The following is a 13,545-nucleotide window of genomic DNA, read 5'->3' on the forward strand; positions in this document are numbered from 1 at the left end:
ACATCAATTAATAATACTTTTATGACAGCATGGCATGTATTAGATAATAGAGACAAAATCAATTAATCATTACAGATACAGATTTTAGAACAACCTGTCATAGTTAACATGATAACATAATGTTTTTTTTCTCAACTTTTGACAAACACAGACATGAAAATGGTATTTGCTGTTTTTTATATTTAAAGGGACTTCACTGAGGTCAAAAGTCTAAAAACATAAAATTTGAATTTCGTTCATAAATGAGCTGGGGCACTTAAAACAGACAGATACACAAAGATAGTTAACAAATATACTTGGAAATAAATTGAAATTAAAACTTGTGTTTGTCCTTTTCTTAGTCCAATTTGAGGTCATTGTTAACAATTTGAATTATTCTGGATAAAATGGAATGAGCAAATGATCTGAAATTTTGCACAAAGGTTATTGGTCTAGACGAACATCAAATGGAATATTTATCTCAAAAAATCATTTCCAGTAGAGCAATGCCAAAAATCACAGTAGAGCCCCTTTAAGATACATGATTATAAACACAAATTTTAAGATGATTTATATTAAGAATAACATAGAAAACAACAAAATGTTTCAAACATAAAGTGAATGATAAGAAAATGTGAACAATTATTGATGACTTAGTTAAAAATATGTACTGCTGCCTTTGGGATAAAATGATTACAATCTTTAATTAACACAACTTTATAATTCTTATATTTCCTTGAAATATTAAAGTACAAATTCTAAATACAAATTTTTCAAATAAATTAGATCCATGTTGATTTCTTGAAAAAAAAATAATAATAAAAAGATTCAATCATCTTTTTTTAACAAAAATATATATAGAACAAATTCTCATGCATTTTTAAAATAATATATCTCTGATTAGCCAAAGGTACAAACAGAAACTTTTGGGGAGTTTGTTATCAAATAAAACTTTTCAATTTTGTAAGTCTTAAAAAGAAATTCATAAAAATCATTCAAGAAAATATAAAAGATAATCTGATAAAAAAATGTGAAAAATATAAAAAATAAATAAAGTTATATATCATGAAATAAACAATTTATTTTATTGGCATACTTTTACACTATTCATCAATGAAATTAGAGAATTAAACATTTTAATGTTTGCCAAAACATTGATGAACAATTTCTAAATACAAATTTTCAAATTCATTTGATCTGGGTTGATTTTTCTTCAATACAAATTATTCATTCATCTGTTTTTCACAAAAAAAGAGAAAAAGATATACAAATAAAAACAAAGCTTGCAAAACTTGTATTCAAATGAAATATAAAGTTGTAATGAACACATACATAACCCAATTAACTACATTAATAATGTAGCACCATAAAGTTAATGAGAATAAATAATATTGTATATTACATATTTACAATAAAAATATAGCTCTAAAACAAGGTAGAATCTTATATTTTTTACATTCATAGGAAAAATAGAAAGAAAAACTTTCAAAAGGAAATCAAAAATAAAATTCATGCGCATGATCAAATATTAACTTTATATAACTCTCAATTAAAATGGCTAATTCAGCTCTTTGTCTTGTAGATTTTATTACATCTTTAGAAAAAGACCTGAATGTTGAAAGTCTAAATAAAGACAACTTTTTTTGATTGAGTTTAAAAATTCCACAGACACTGCCTAGGGTGACAATTTTCTATCTTATACTGTCTGAGGAAGTCCACCTATGCATTATTTCTGGTATAAAACGGCTCATGGTTAGTATCACTAATATCCCTAAAATCTAGCCCAACAGCTTCCTCACTTGCAAAGATTGCTAAATGCCTGACAGGATTCAAACAACAACTTCCTCACTTGCAAAGATTGCTAAATGCCTGACAGGATTCAAACCTACAACAATGGGAGGCAAGTGATGAGAAGTTTGCAACATTCTTTTTCAGATCCCATACTTTATTAAGTTACTATGGATACAGGGTATTACATTGTTTAAAAACGATCATACTTTACTTAAAACTTATTCTTATCAACCTTATTTAACTATGGTTAATTATTTGCAATGGATTTTTCATGTCGGAATATGTAATACTCAATTACAAGTCAAGAAGATTTCAGTATCACATAATCAATAATTATTAATATAGAGTATGGTAGAGAATTTTTTTTATATTTTCATTGTTAACTAAATATTGGATATAAAACATTAAAGGAAATAACCAAATGCCACATAAAAGAGGTATATAAATATGAATAATGGCATCACAGTGCATGTACAAAGGTAAGTTTCTTGTCAATAAATTATTCTGAATTAGTTTTATTATTCAAAACATTTAACAGAGTAGATAAGGAAAAAAGTCAGTATAAAACAATAATATATATCATCAGCAGCAACAACAAAATTGAAGAGATCACATTGAAAAACTACATGTATATACAAACATGGCAAATTATTTCAATATATATGAGTGCCTGAGAAGTGCAGCAGGCTCTACCAGATCTATGCATACCAGGACTACTTTTAAACAACACAACTTATTGTCATAACTTACCAGGAAACGTAACTAGCTTTTTTTTTTAAAATATATCCATTGCTATTCCAGAGCTTAATTATTACTGACGAAACTTTTGTTTACATGAATTTTGTTAAAAATTTCATTATAATCAGTTTAAAAGATATTCACAATAGGCTGAGGCTTAATTATTCACGCCTTACGTAAACTTAATTTAGTATCTTTGAACTGAAAACATAATCTAGAAAAAAAATACAGTAAAATCTTGTAAGATTTGTTATCTTTAGGTAAAAGAGCAAAGGCAATAATCTAAATTAGATGTTTCCAATGACCTAAATTAATATAAAATGTCAAATATTGTAAACATAAGTAATAAAAATTTCTTCAGATAAGGCATCTATGACAAATTCTAAAATTCCTTTCCGATAAGGCATCTATAACAAGTTCTAAAACTCTCCTCAGACTTATATAACATGAAATTTCAAATCAAATTGAAACTAACTTTCTATTGAAAAAATAAAATTTCATTTTCAAACTGCACCTAAATTCCTACTAAAGTTGTGTTGTATAAAGGGAGATTACTATGTTATGACTAGATCCAGGTAATAGCCTGCTGCTCCTCCTGTCAACTAGTTATCTCCCTTTCTACACAAAGTTGTACAGAACTACCCGTTGACTTCAGCACATTTACAGCTTGTGTGTGCTGAATTGCAGTGAAATCTTGACCATTAACCTGTTGAAATAAAATAAAGATACATGGTAAGGAAACAGTTATGGATAAATTACTAGGAAAATATAATTATGGTGATGCTTTGGGCGCAAGTGTAAGAAGAGTTAAGGTTAGAATTGATATATTTCTGGTGTTATTTATTCACTTAATCTAATCCTCTGTCCCCATAACTCAATTGGGAAAGCATCAGACTAGTAATCCAGGGGTGGCTGGTGCGATCCTGGAGCAAAGAGAATATTTCTCCACGACAACTGACATCGAGTCTCATGGTCATTCTTCTCACATTGTCAATTTAGTAGTAGTTGATGTTTTGCAGAGAAATTGATAAATACTGCAGGTTCAGTTGATCCACCCAAATGTATTAACATTGGCATAAAAAACCCACATAAACAGTACATCTAGACAGTTTCATACAATGTTGCTGAAAGCATTAATTAACTTAGCCTTGCAGTTGAATATCCCTTTTATTTAGTTTATCTCACCCTTTTGCAGCAAAGTTCAAGATAATGATTACTAACTGTTTTAGTATAGGTCAAAGTTTATAAGTACGTATTTACAAAATTAAATTGGTCAGGCTGCGCGACCAATTTAATTTTGTAAATACGTATTAATAAATTTTAACCAGCTTGGTGTTTTTAATTATTTCTATAAAACAGTTGACTTATTAGACTGATTAACAGTTTGTCAATCTACCAAATTTAATGTGTTACGATTCTGCAATCCTATTGGACAAAATATAATTTCAAACATTATGTGCTATTCTAAGTGAAAATTGCATCACTGGAACCTAACTGAAAAGATTTTAGTCACATTTACAGTTTATCTCCCCTTTATGAATGTAAAGAAATTAATTTCATGGTTACCTCTAATAATTTATCTCCTCTTTTCAGAGTAGAGGCGGCTGGTCCACCTTGCTGTATCTTTGTCACAAATATACCCTGTATGTAAAACAAAAATTTCTATCAATTCTGTAACACATTTTAATTTTTAGTTACTTCACATAACTTTGTTACTATAACAATAATTAAATTAAACCACCATAAGTTAAACATAAACTAATACAAATTAGTAGCTTTTTTAATATTAAACCTAAACAGAATCTACACTCAAAAAGCCTCTTTAAATGTTGTTTGACTCATAACAAGATAATTTGACCATTTTTCACAATTTAACTTTTCTCAAAAAAATGCAAAAATACTTTAAAAACACATATACAATTTACAATGAAAGAACAAAAATTAAAACTGCCATTAGTCAAACAAAGTTGCCAAGTAAAAAACAAAACAAGCAAAATAGACTTAATCATGATCGTTTCTAAAAAAACCCAAAAAACACTACATTTTGTACCAATTTTCTGAAATTGTGGCAGCTTTTGTGAAGACTATGTGTCAGCTCACATAAAACCAAAGCAACGAGTGAAAACACACAAATGATTCATGGCATGTTTGAAACAATACTTTTGTGAATACAAAATTTTTCTAACTTTACAAAAATGTTCACACGCAAAAAAGAAAATGAAAACAATCATATTATATTCTGTAAGAAATTTATAACCGGATAAATCCTGTAGTGATTTTAAATGTAACCTCGCAAAATTAACTTTCTTACCACATTTATATTCATCTGAACCATCAAGCATATAGAAATACATTTATTTAAGAACCTATAGCATAGCATAGCAGCAAAACTTGAACATAGCTTCAGTTATAGTACATATAACATGTATATCATTTTGTTATGTGCTCATTTTTATTAACAAAAATCTTAAACCATCACCATGCAGATTTACAAAGATAGTCAGTCATGACATGCAGTAGCCTCCCTTTAATATACATGCAAAATTGTCTCCCTTTTGTATCAATAGGAATTGTCTCCCTTTAATAGTAATATAGATATGTATTTGTCTTCCTTTATGTAAATGCAAATTGTAACCCTTTCAAATTAATTTTTATCTCCCCCTTTCTTCTAAAACAATGTTAACTGACCCCTGTCATTTGAATATTTTACCCTTTCTTATCAATGCAAATTACAATGTAGCTCCCTTATTTATTATTTGAAATACCCTTCCTGAACATATCAGCTATTAACTTAATGCAAATCATCCCAAAACCATAATTATTAATAGCAAGGGAAGTTAGATTAGAAAATTGGTATTCAAAGGGATATTAATATACATGGTTTTATTTTATGTTATTTCGACAGAGCATGTTAGAAAAGAAAGAGTTAATTACCAAATCAGTGGGCCTAAAGGGATTCCCATAAGTCCCTTTGCCGCCTGCAATGCTGAAACCTAACCCTGGATTCTTTGTTATAGTCACACGAAACTGAAACAAATTGCAACACATGTATTTCTACATCTACGTGCAAACTTCAGACTATTTCTGCTTCACCTAACACACTGCAAGGCTGTATAGTGATTACACGAACTATCAAAGATGCAAGAATACGTCATATAAACCAAACATACACTGATGTCCCTATAAAGGTTTTTCTGTCCCTATAAAGATTCAACTCTGAATAGATGAAAATCAATTTGAAAGTGAAGGTACTTATAAAGGAAGCAAAAGACTTCAGTCCTTTGGAGGCCCAGATAAAAAAGTTTCCAATGTCAACAGGTGCAGAAACAGAGCTGGTCTAAATGTTTAGGCAGTTTTAATAGACTACATACATTTAGCTACTAGATTGATGAAGTGTTTGATTTCCGCTTTATTGACAATGTACTGATACAAATCTATATCAGGACAAAGGACCAGTGTTGCTGATAAGCCAGCTTTCCTCTCTCTGTGTGTTAGGCCCTTAAAAGGATATGCGGTTCATATAATATTGATCAAACTAATGTCCCAAGGTAAGTCTTGTTTAATCATTCCATTACATGAAGACAGAAAAAAATTAACACTTATTGCAAGTCGTGCATCTTTGAACAGTTCATTGGTTTTCAATTTGATACTAAGCCTGTTTTTTTTATATTATACTTCTACAATGTCAAACTGCAAAACATTTCTGATGTTACAAATCTAAAATTCTGTTGCCTATCTACTAGCATTCAAATAAAATCTGTCAATGAAATGTTTACTCCCAGTTACTACAACTATTGCACAATTATAATATACAATGTATATACCGGTATGCTATTTTGAAATCAAATTTGTTTGTATGGGATAAATATTTCTTGATTCCTTGATAGCCATGTGTGTCAAGAAATATATATCATAAATAACCTTTTAACAGTGGCGAGCCTATGCGAACAGTATAGAGCTAGGTCACTCCATGCATCTGTACAGCCAGATTGATCATTTAACCATTAGAAATTCTTAATTAGTATTCTAATAGTGAAATTCTTAACACCCTTATTCCCCAATTCCAAAAATATAATGAGCCGTGTCACGACAAAACCAACATAGTGCGTTTGCGACCAACATGGATCCAGACCAGACTGCGCATCCGCGCAGTCTGATCAGGATCCATGCTGTTCGCTATCAGTTTCTCTACTTGTTATAGGGTTAGTACGCGAACAGCATGGATCCTGATCAGACTGTGCAGGCTGGTCTGGATCCATGCTGGTCGAAAACCCATTATGTTGGTTTTGTCGTGACGCAGCTCATATCATAAAATCATTATGTTACTTCAGTGGGGTAGGAGTTAATTCCACGTTAATTTATACTAGCATCCTTTGCTTTAGTTTCAATTATTCTCTTCACCAAAGTTAAAAACTGTGTCCATACTAAATGGAAAATTTATGAGAATGTTAAGGTAAAGTTAGTAACTATAAACATTTTCCCCATTTTTAATATTGTCACTGATAAATGAATTGAATACAAGAAAGGTTTATGTAATAATTGTAATTTTTTTAGTAAAATATGGTAAGTTATAATAATTTTTTAATTGGGGGTATGAAGATATTTTTGGCTGGAAAAGTAAAAACATATAGCAGTATAGCTAGACTATGAGATAGAGCTTTGTGCATCACCAGTGTGTATAAGAAGACATAAAAACCTTCAGCCTGGCATGTTATTGTGATTTTCTTACCGTTCAGAGAACGGCTGTAAATTTATTCGCTCATCTGACTGAGTTGGGTCCATCTAGAAATGATTGGTTTAAATTAAACATGAGAAACACACTTGTATTTTTATAATTGACCCAATTAACATCTGATTTGTATCCTTGAATCTTATGTCACATCAGCACTTAAAATGTCATATAACGACAGTAGAGGAATACCTCATGTGCCCCTATGTGTATTATTTCAGACACAATCCGTCACTCATGTTGAACCACCGACCCTCAATAAGCAGGCTACCTGGCAATTTACATTTGAACTACTGCTCGAATCAGCATAATAATTATATAAAATTGATTAACTTCATATTTTTTACATGAAATAAATGTATCAAAGAATTTTAGTAGGATACATAACAATATTTTCCTCCTTTTCTTTTAACTATATCTTAGCTGATTCTTGAATAATGAAGCTCTTTAATACAATATTATGATATTCTGATATTCATTTAGACAAACTTTCACACTTTTCTACTTAAACATATACTTTGATAAGGAAAAAAACCACTAGCTTAATAAATTAACTTAAAAATTTTCTGGAAAAAAAATCGCTTATACCATTTTTAATATTTATGAATAACAATTGTAAATTTATGAAAAAAAATCATTAAAGCCTTTTAAAGTTTGTCTATACCCAGTTCTACATGACTTCTATTTTCATGCATGTTTGACGTTAGCAAAGCCACATTCTAATTCTCACCCTATCAAATCTCTGTCCCTGATTAGACGCGTCTCTTATTTGTGGGTCACCATTATTGACAGGAGTTGCTCCCCTTGAATACTGACCAGCACCATCCGGTTGGGAGGAGGAAGTATTTGAATCCGAATTAAAGTGATCCGGAGACGGTGATCCTTTAGAATTTCCTGAAACAATATATTTATGACATAAATTATTAATGGTAAAAATCTTCTTCTAAAATATCTTAGAAGTTTTTTTGTCTACTCAAATCATGCCATTAATTGAATGAGAAAACTGTATCAGCAATTTCTAAAGAAGAAATTATGAGTTTCCCTGAAAGAAACAAAGACATTATTCATCCAAGTAAGTAAATTCTATATATCTCCAAATTAGTAAGTTCTGTATTTACAATTTCCCCAAATACCAAACAAATTACTATGACATTATCAATTTCTAGCAAAAAATTCAGAAGTCTTACATCAATATCATATGTGATACATAAGTATCTCTACGGAAATGTTGCACACTATCATGAATTCTAACAATAATAATAAATTGATTAATATTTGATTTATTTTTACAGTGATGAGTCATTTGTTTGTTGCTTTATTATATGTATCTCTACGGAAATGATGCACACTATCAAGAATTCTAACAATAAATTAATTAATATTTGATATATTTTTATTGTGATTTGTTTGTTGCTTTATTTGTCTATGTTATACACCCGACATTGTCATTTACCCAGAGGTTTACCTTTTACATTACCAATTTCTTTTTTTTAACCAAAATTAAATTTAACATTTTTGTTTATCTAGATTTTCTTCATTATATATGACAAACATAATAAATAACATTTATAGGTGAATGATATTATTTAGAAAGGAAGTACAAGACAGTAAAAGCTACATTCAAATTTAATGCTTACCTGAGAATCTCTGCGTCTCGAGCATTTTTTCAAACAAATTATGCCCATATCCACTATCAGTAGAACTTGATACTTGAGATGGTGGTTCATCACTTTTATACATAGCTATCTCATCGTACCTAGTTGGTATATGTACAGTTGTTGGTTCACGGAAAGAATGATCATATCTGTCAAAATTCCTCCGTGGATCATGAATATAATCTAAAGGAGAATTCCGCGAGCCTCGTCTTTCCTGTACACCTGTTAAAGGCGAGTTTCTCAAATTCACTGGTGATTCACCTAGTGTTCTGTCATGGTAACTATAGTTACCAGAATCTTTTGATGACGCTGATGTGACATCACCTTGGTGAGCACCTATAAACGTTCTTGACACGTTAGCACTGTCCGACGTTGATGTCCGTGGCGAATCACTTTGCACATTATCAGCATAGTTACTTCTACTGTAATTGTCACTATTTCTATAATCCTCCATGTCAAGGTCACTATTTCTACCATTCAGCTGTGACCTTGATCTATTTAAAGATGTGTTACTGTCTCTAGATTCCTTAATATCTGGCATTCGTTGGTGAAAGTCCTTCATTGGAGAATTCCTGGTTTGTCGATCATACATTGAAACACCGTAAGGCGAAGTTCTGTTTGGTGTTTGTGGTAGTTTTCGTTGCCCTGGTGATGAGGGATATGGCGGGGCAGGTTTGTAAGGTGGTACTGGCCTGCTATCATCTCTATTGGATCCCTGAGATTGCACAGAAGTATTTGGCTGCAAAATTGATTTAATTTACATGTTTAATAACTTTGCTGACTATATATTTTATATGCAGAGAAGAAAATAAAATATGTGTGAACACTTAAGTAAATAGAACAGAGTTCACTATATGGAACAAGAGCTCTCCAAATATTCACAGTATACAAAATCTGGATTTGAATCCACTAGGCTGGTCGGACTACCAGATTGGAATATTCACTAGTCCAAAACATATTTCACTAGCATGATTCATTTGTTCATAACAGTTGTTTACATTGCCTTTTAAGATATGGTAGCCCTGTTGTGTAAAGTTTCAACCCTTTCCCTTCAGTAATTTTGGAGTAACCAAGTTTTACATAAAACCTTAAACAAAGTATGATGACTGGACAAGTACAATAGCTTTCCCTATTACCAAGCTTATAATAGTATAGGGAATATAATTTAAATCAAAAACCCTTTTCTGTCCTTCAAATGAAGATCAAAATGTTTAAACAAGCATTCTAATTAACTTTTTGAGATTTACTAGTAGATTATTTCCATAATACCAAATCTGGAATGGACTTTCAATACAATTGTTGACAATTCATACTATTTCAATCATTATAAATTTTTTTATATTAATTTCAAAATTTATTTGATTTGCTAAAAAAGAAGCAACAGGAATTATGAATCATCAATGGCTGTTCAAACCTGCCATCTTGATATCAAAATCTATCAAGAACATGCAAGTTCATAACACAAAATCAGCAGGTAAAAGTTTAAAAAGATAAACATAAAATTATCATATCTTACCATATATCTGTTTTCAGGATCAATAATTCCATCATTTCTATGGTGATCCTGGGCATTAAACAAATCTTTCTTTAACTCAAACTCGGAGCTATCATTACTTTTATAATTACTCCTCGTTGGATTAGGTGTCAATGGTGTTGATTGGTCAACAATGTTTCTTCTTTGTAAAGGACTAGGAGAGGATGATGGGTAATGACTTAAACTCGGGTCGGCCATGTTTTGTTCATACAGTTCGTCATTTCTTACTGTTTCACTATGTGAGTATTGAGAATGAGACTTGGTTGGCGAACTCTGCTGGTTCGTGTCATACGTAAAACTACGAGTCAATGAATTATTTCGATTACTTAAATTCCTATTATCAACAGCACTAGTTTCATGATATGCAGCACCCATTGACCTTTGTGAATATCCTTCAAGGTCACTAGAATAACCGTCACGTCTACGACCTTTTGGTCGAGTCACTGGCACTATTTCACTATAATTGTCGTTAAGTCTTTGGTACATTTGTTGTTGTTGTTGGCGGAATTTGATAAGCTCTTGGTCACTTCTGTAACCTGTATCAGAATCGTAATCTCGCATTCTACGTTGCCTGTGAGATCTGGGGTGATTTCCATGTGAGCCATGGCTTCTAGGATTGTCTGATCTGAAAATATGGAGATTTTGATATGAGTTCAAATTGTTTGTGACATGACATATTTCTTTTTTTTTACAAAATAGTGTTTTCATTCTGACTATCTTTTCTGTAATCATTGCAATTTATTTACATAACAAATTTATCAATGTCTCTGCATTAACGAATTTAATGCGAAAACGTTCACTAAGATGAGAATAGCTATTCTTATAACTGTCATAATACAATAAGATTTGTTGGTTTTCGAACAAATGAAGGAAGTCCTCAGATGGCAAACTATTCATTATTTCTGGCACAGCAGACTGCAGAACTAAACCATCAACATGAAGATTCCTTACCAGAAAGGATTTAACCCAAGAATTGTGATGGGCAGGGTTTTTTAGTTTAGGTTTTTTATGTACCCCAACACTGTCAAGGACATATGGCGACACTCCAGCTTTAGTTATGGAGGAAGATATCAGGTGTGCAATATTTCAGGTATACAACAACCTTTCAGTAAGCCAGCTGGATAGCTTCCTCACATTGAAAGAATATGAAGTAATAAGTTACTTAAACAGCATGTATACCTATTTTTGTTTATTTGGTTTTATGGCTCACCAACATACTTCAGGTCATATGGCACTGATTTTGGCTAACCTCGGGTGTTACAAACTTAAAGCAACACCAGGTTAAAACCACCTCACCTGCTGGAGCAAATAGATGCATATATTTCAGTAATTCAAACCCATTTAGTCGCCTTTTATGATCACGGTGATTGCAATTCTGATGCCTCAACCTGTAAAGGTAACCCCTCCGCAACTAGCGCAGCATAATTACAGTGAGAAGATATCCACAGAGGTTCTACAAACATGATAAACAAAATTAAACAATTACCTTAGAGCTATATTTTGAGACAGTTCTGCAGGTGAGCAGTAAGTGAATTTGTTTGATGCCGCCCTTTCACTAACAGCTGTAGAAATATCTGGTGTAGATCCAAGGGAGCTAACTCTAGGTCCTTGAAAACCACCATCATCATCGTCTGTTGTCTTCAATATAGATTTCCTATCTTTTCCTGTAATCACAATGGAGGTCATTATAAATATGTAACTGGTATTTAAAGTACAAGGTATCTCTATATTATATATGTCAATTTGACAATATAACCAGGAATAAAATCAAAACTGTTTGAATGCAAGAAGATTCATCAACTTGCTTATGTTACCAGTATATAAATACCACATATGTTTGTAATAGTAAAAGTATCATCCCAAAGAAAAATACTGGTATGCAAGGCATTAGCCAAGGGTAACCGTATTTTTATGAGGGATTATATTTTTTCTGTTAGTCACAAACCCATGTGTTGTTTACTTTATAACCCCAAACAAATACTTCATAATTGGGACACTTTTTCTGTATGTTTTTATTTTTCAGATTTTTACTGTGAAAAAGTACTGTTACCTTTGTAACAGCACAAAATTTTTATTCACATAGTACACTTGAATTAACTGTAAGAATAATTCCAATTGGCCTATGGAAAATTAACATGACAAAAAAAGTGAGGGTTAACAATATAGAATAATCTATGTGGACAACTGTTCTAATCCACAAGTAGAAATAAGTATTTCCATGTACCAGTAATTATATTGATAATCCCATTTAGAAAATATTCTAAATTTTAGGAGAGTTCAAAACCATATGTTAGATGGTCAATTAAAACACTGATCATAAGCTTGTTCTTAGTTTGTTTTTCAATTACCTTTTCTTGTACTACGCTCGGAAGCAGTCGGAGAGTTGTCTCGACTTCCATGTTTCTTATGCGAACGTTTATCATCGTCAGTCTCGTAAGACTGGGAGTGTCGCTGAAGCATTCGAGCCTTGTCTTTCGCCAACTTTTCCTATAATACAAACAGATTATTGTTAGTATCATCCAGATATTAATAAAGAAAAGTATCAACAGTGTCAACAATTATGACTAATTTATCATATTTCATAAGTTTAGTTTTTTTTAAGCCATAAAAAAGTCTAAATAACATTAAGCTATTTTTTATCTACATTTGTGTTTCTCTTTTGTTACTTCTAAACATGTAACTATATCAGGTTAAAGTTAGTTATACATAAATAATTCTGCAAAAGCCACACTGATTATATTTAACCCTTGCACTGCTAGAACAAATAATGTTAAGCCTTGGCCACCAGTTCAGAGCAAGGTAAGTCTGTACTTATGTGCAGACAGACCAGGCTTTTTATTGTTGGTAACTAAATTTTTTGTATTTGATGATACTAAATTCAAATTCAAAGCAAGGAAAAGCCATTATGTTAATGGTTTCACAGTTTATCCTCTCCTATTCCTACAGGCAATATTGAATTGTCTGTGTCAGGCTGGCCAACAATTTAAACTAACATAAGTCTGAACTCAAGTAAGTCTCAATCTAATCATCTTGATATTAAAATCCATTAAAGTTATAGTTCTAGGTTCATAATGGTCTAGCTTAATATCTTGAATTTTTCTTTTATATTTTGGTTGGGT

General features: G+C 31.3%; 1 protein-coding gene across 1 annotated transcript; it reads right to left on the reverse strand.

Annotated features, from left to right (window-relative positions):
- Positions 1-985: 985 nt before the first annotated feature.
- LOC132714388 (erbin-like) lies at positions 986-12,913 on the reverse strand (the record flags this gene model as incomplete). Its single annotated transcript, XM_060697251.1, is given in 8 exon segments — positions 986-3,214; positions 4,075-4,149; positions 5,443-5,535; positions 7,968-8,131; positions 8,875-9,631; positions 10,409-11,051; positions 11,913-12,090; positions 12,775-12,913. Coding segments are annotated over 8 exon segments (2,157 nt in total), but the record flags the coding sequence as incomplete, so codon positions are not given.
- Positions 12,914-13,545: the final 632 nt, after the last annotated feature.

The sequence above is a fragment of the Ruditapes philippinarum genome, unplaced genomic scaffold (genome assembly GCF_026571515.1).
Source record: "Ruditapes philippinarum isolate M1 unplaced genomic scaffold, ASM2657151v2 ctg3675_1_1_1_1, whole genome shotgun sequence".
Taxonomy (NCBI): Eukaryota; Metazoa; Mollusca; class Bivalvia; order Venerida; family Veneridae; genus Ruditapes; species Ruditapes philippinarum.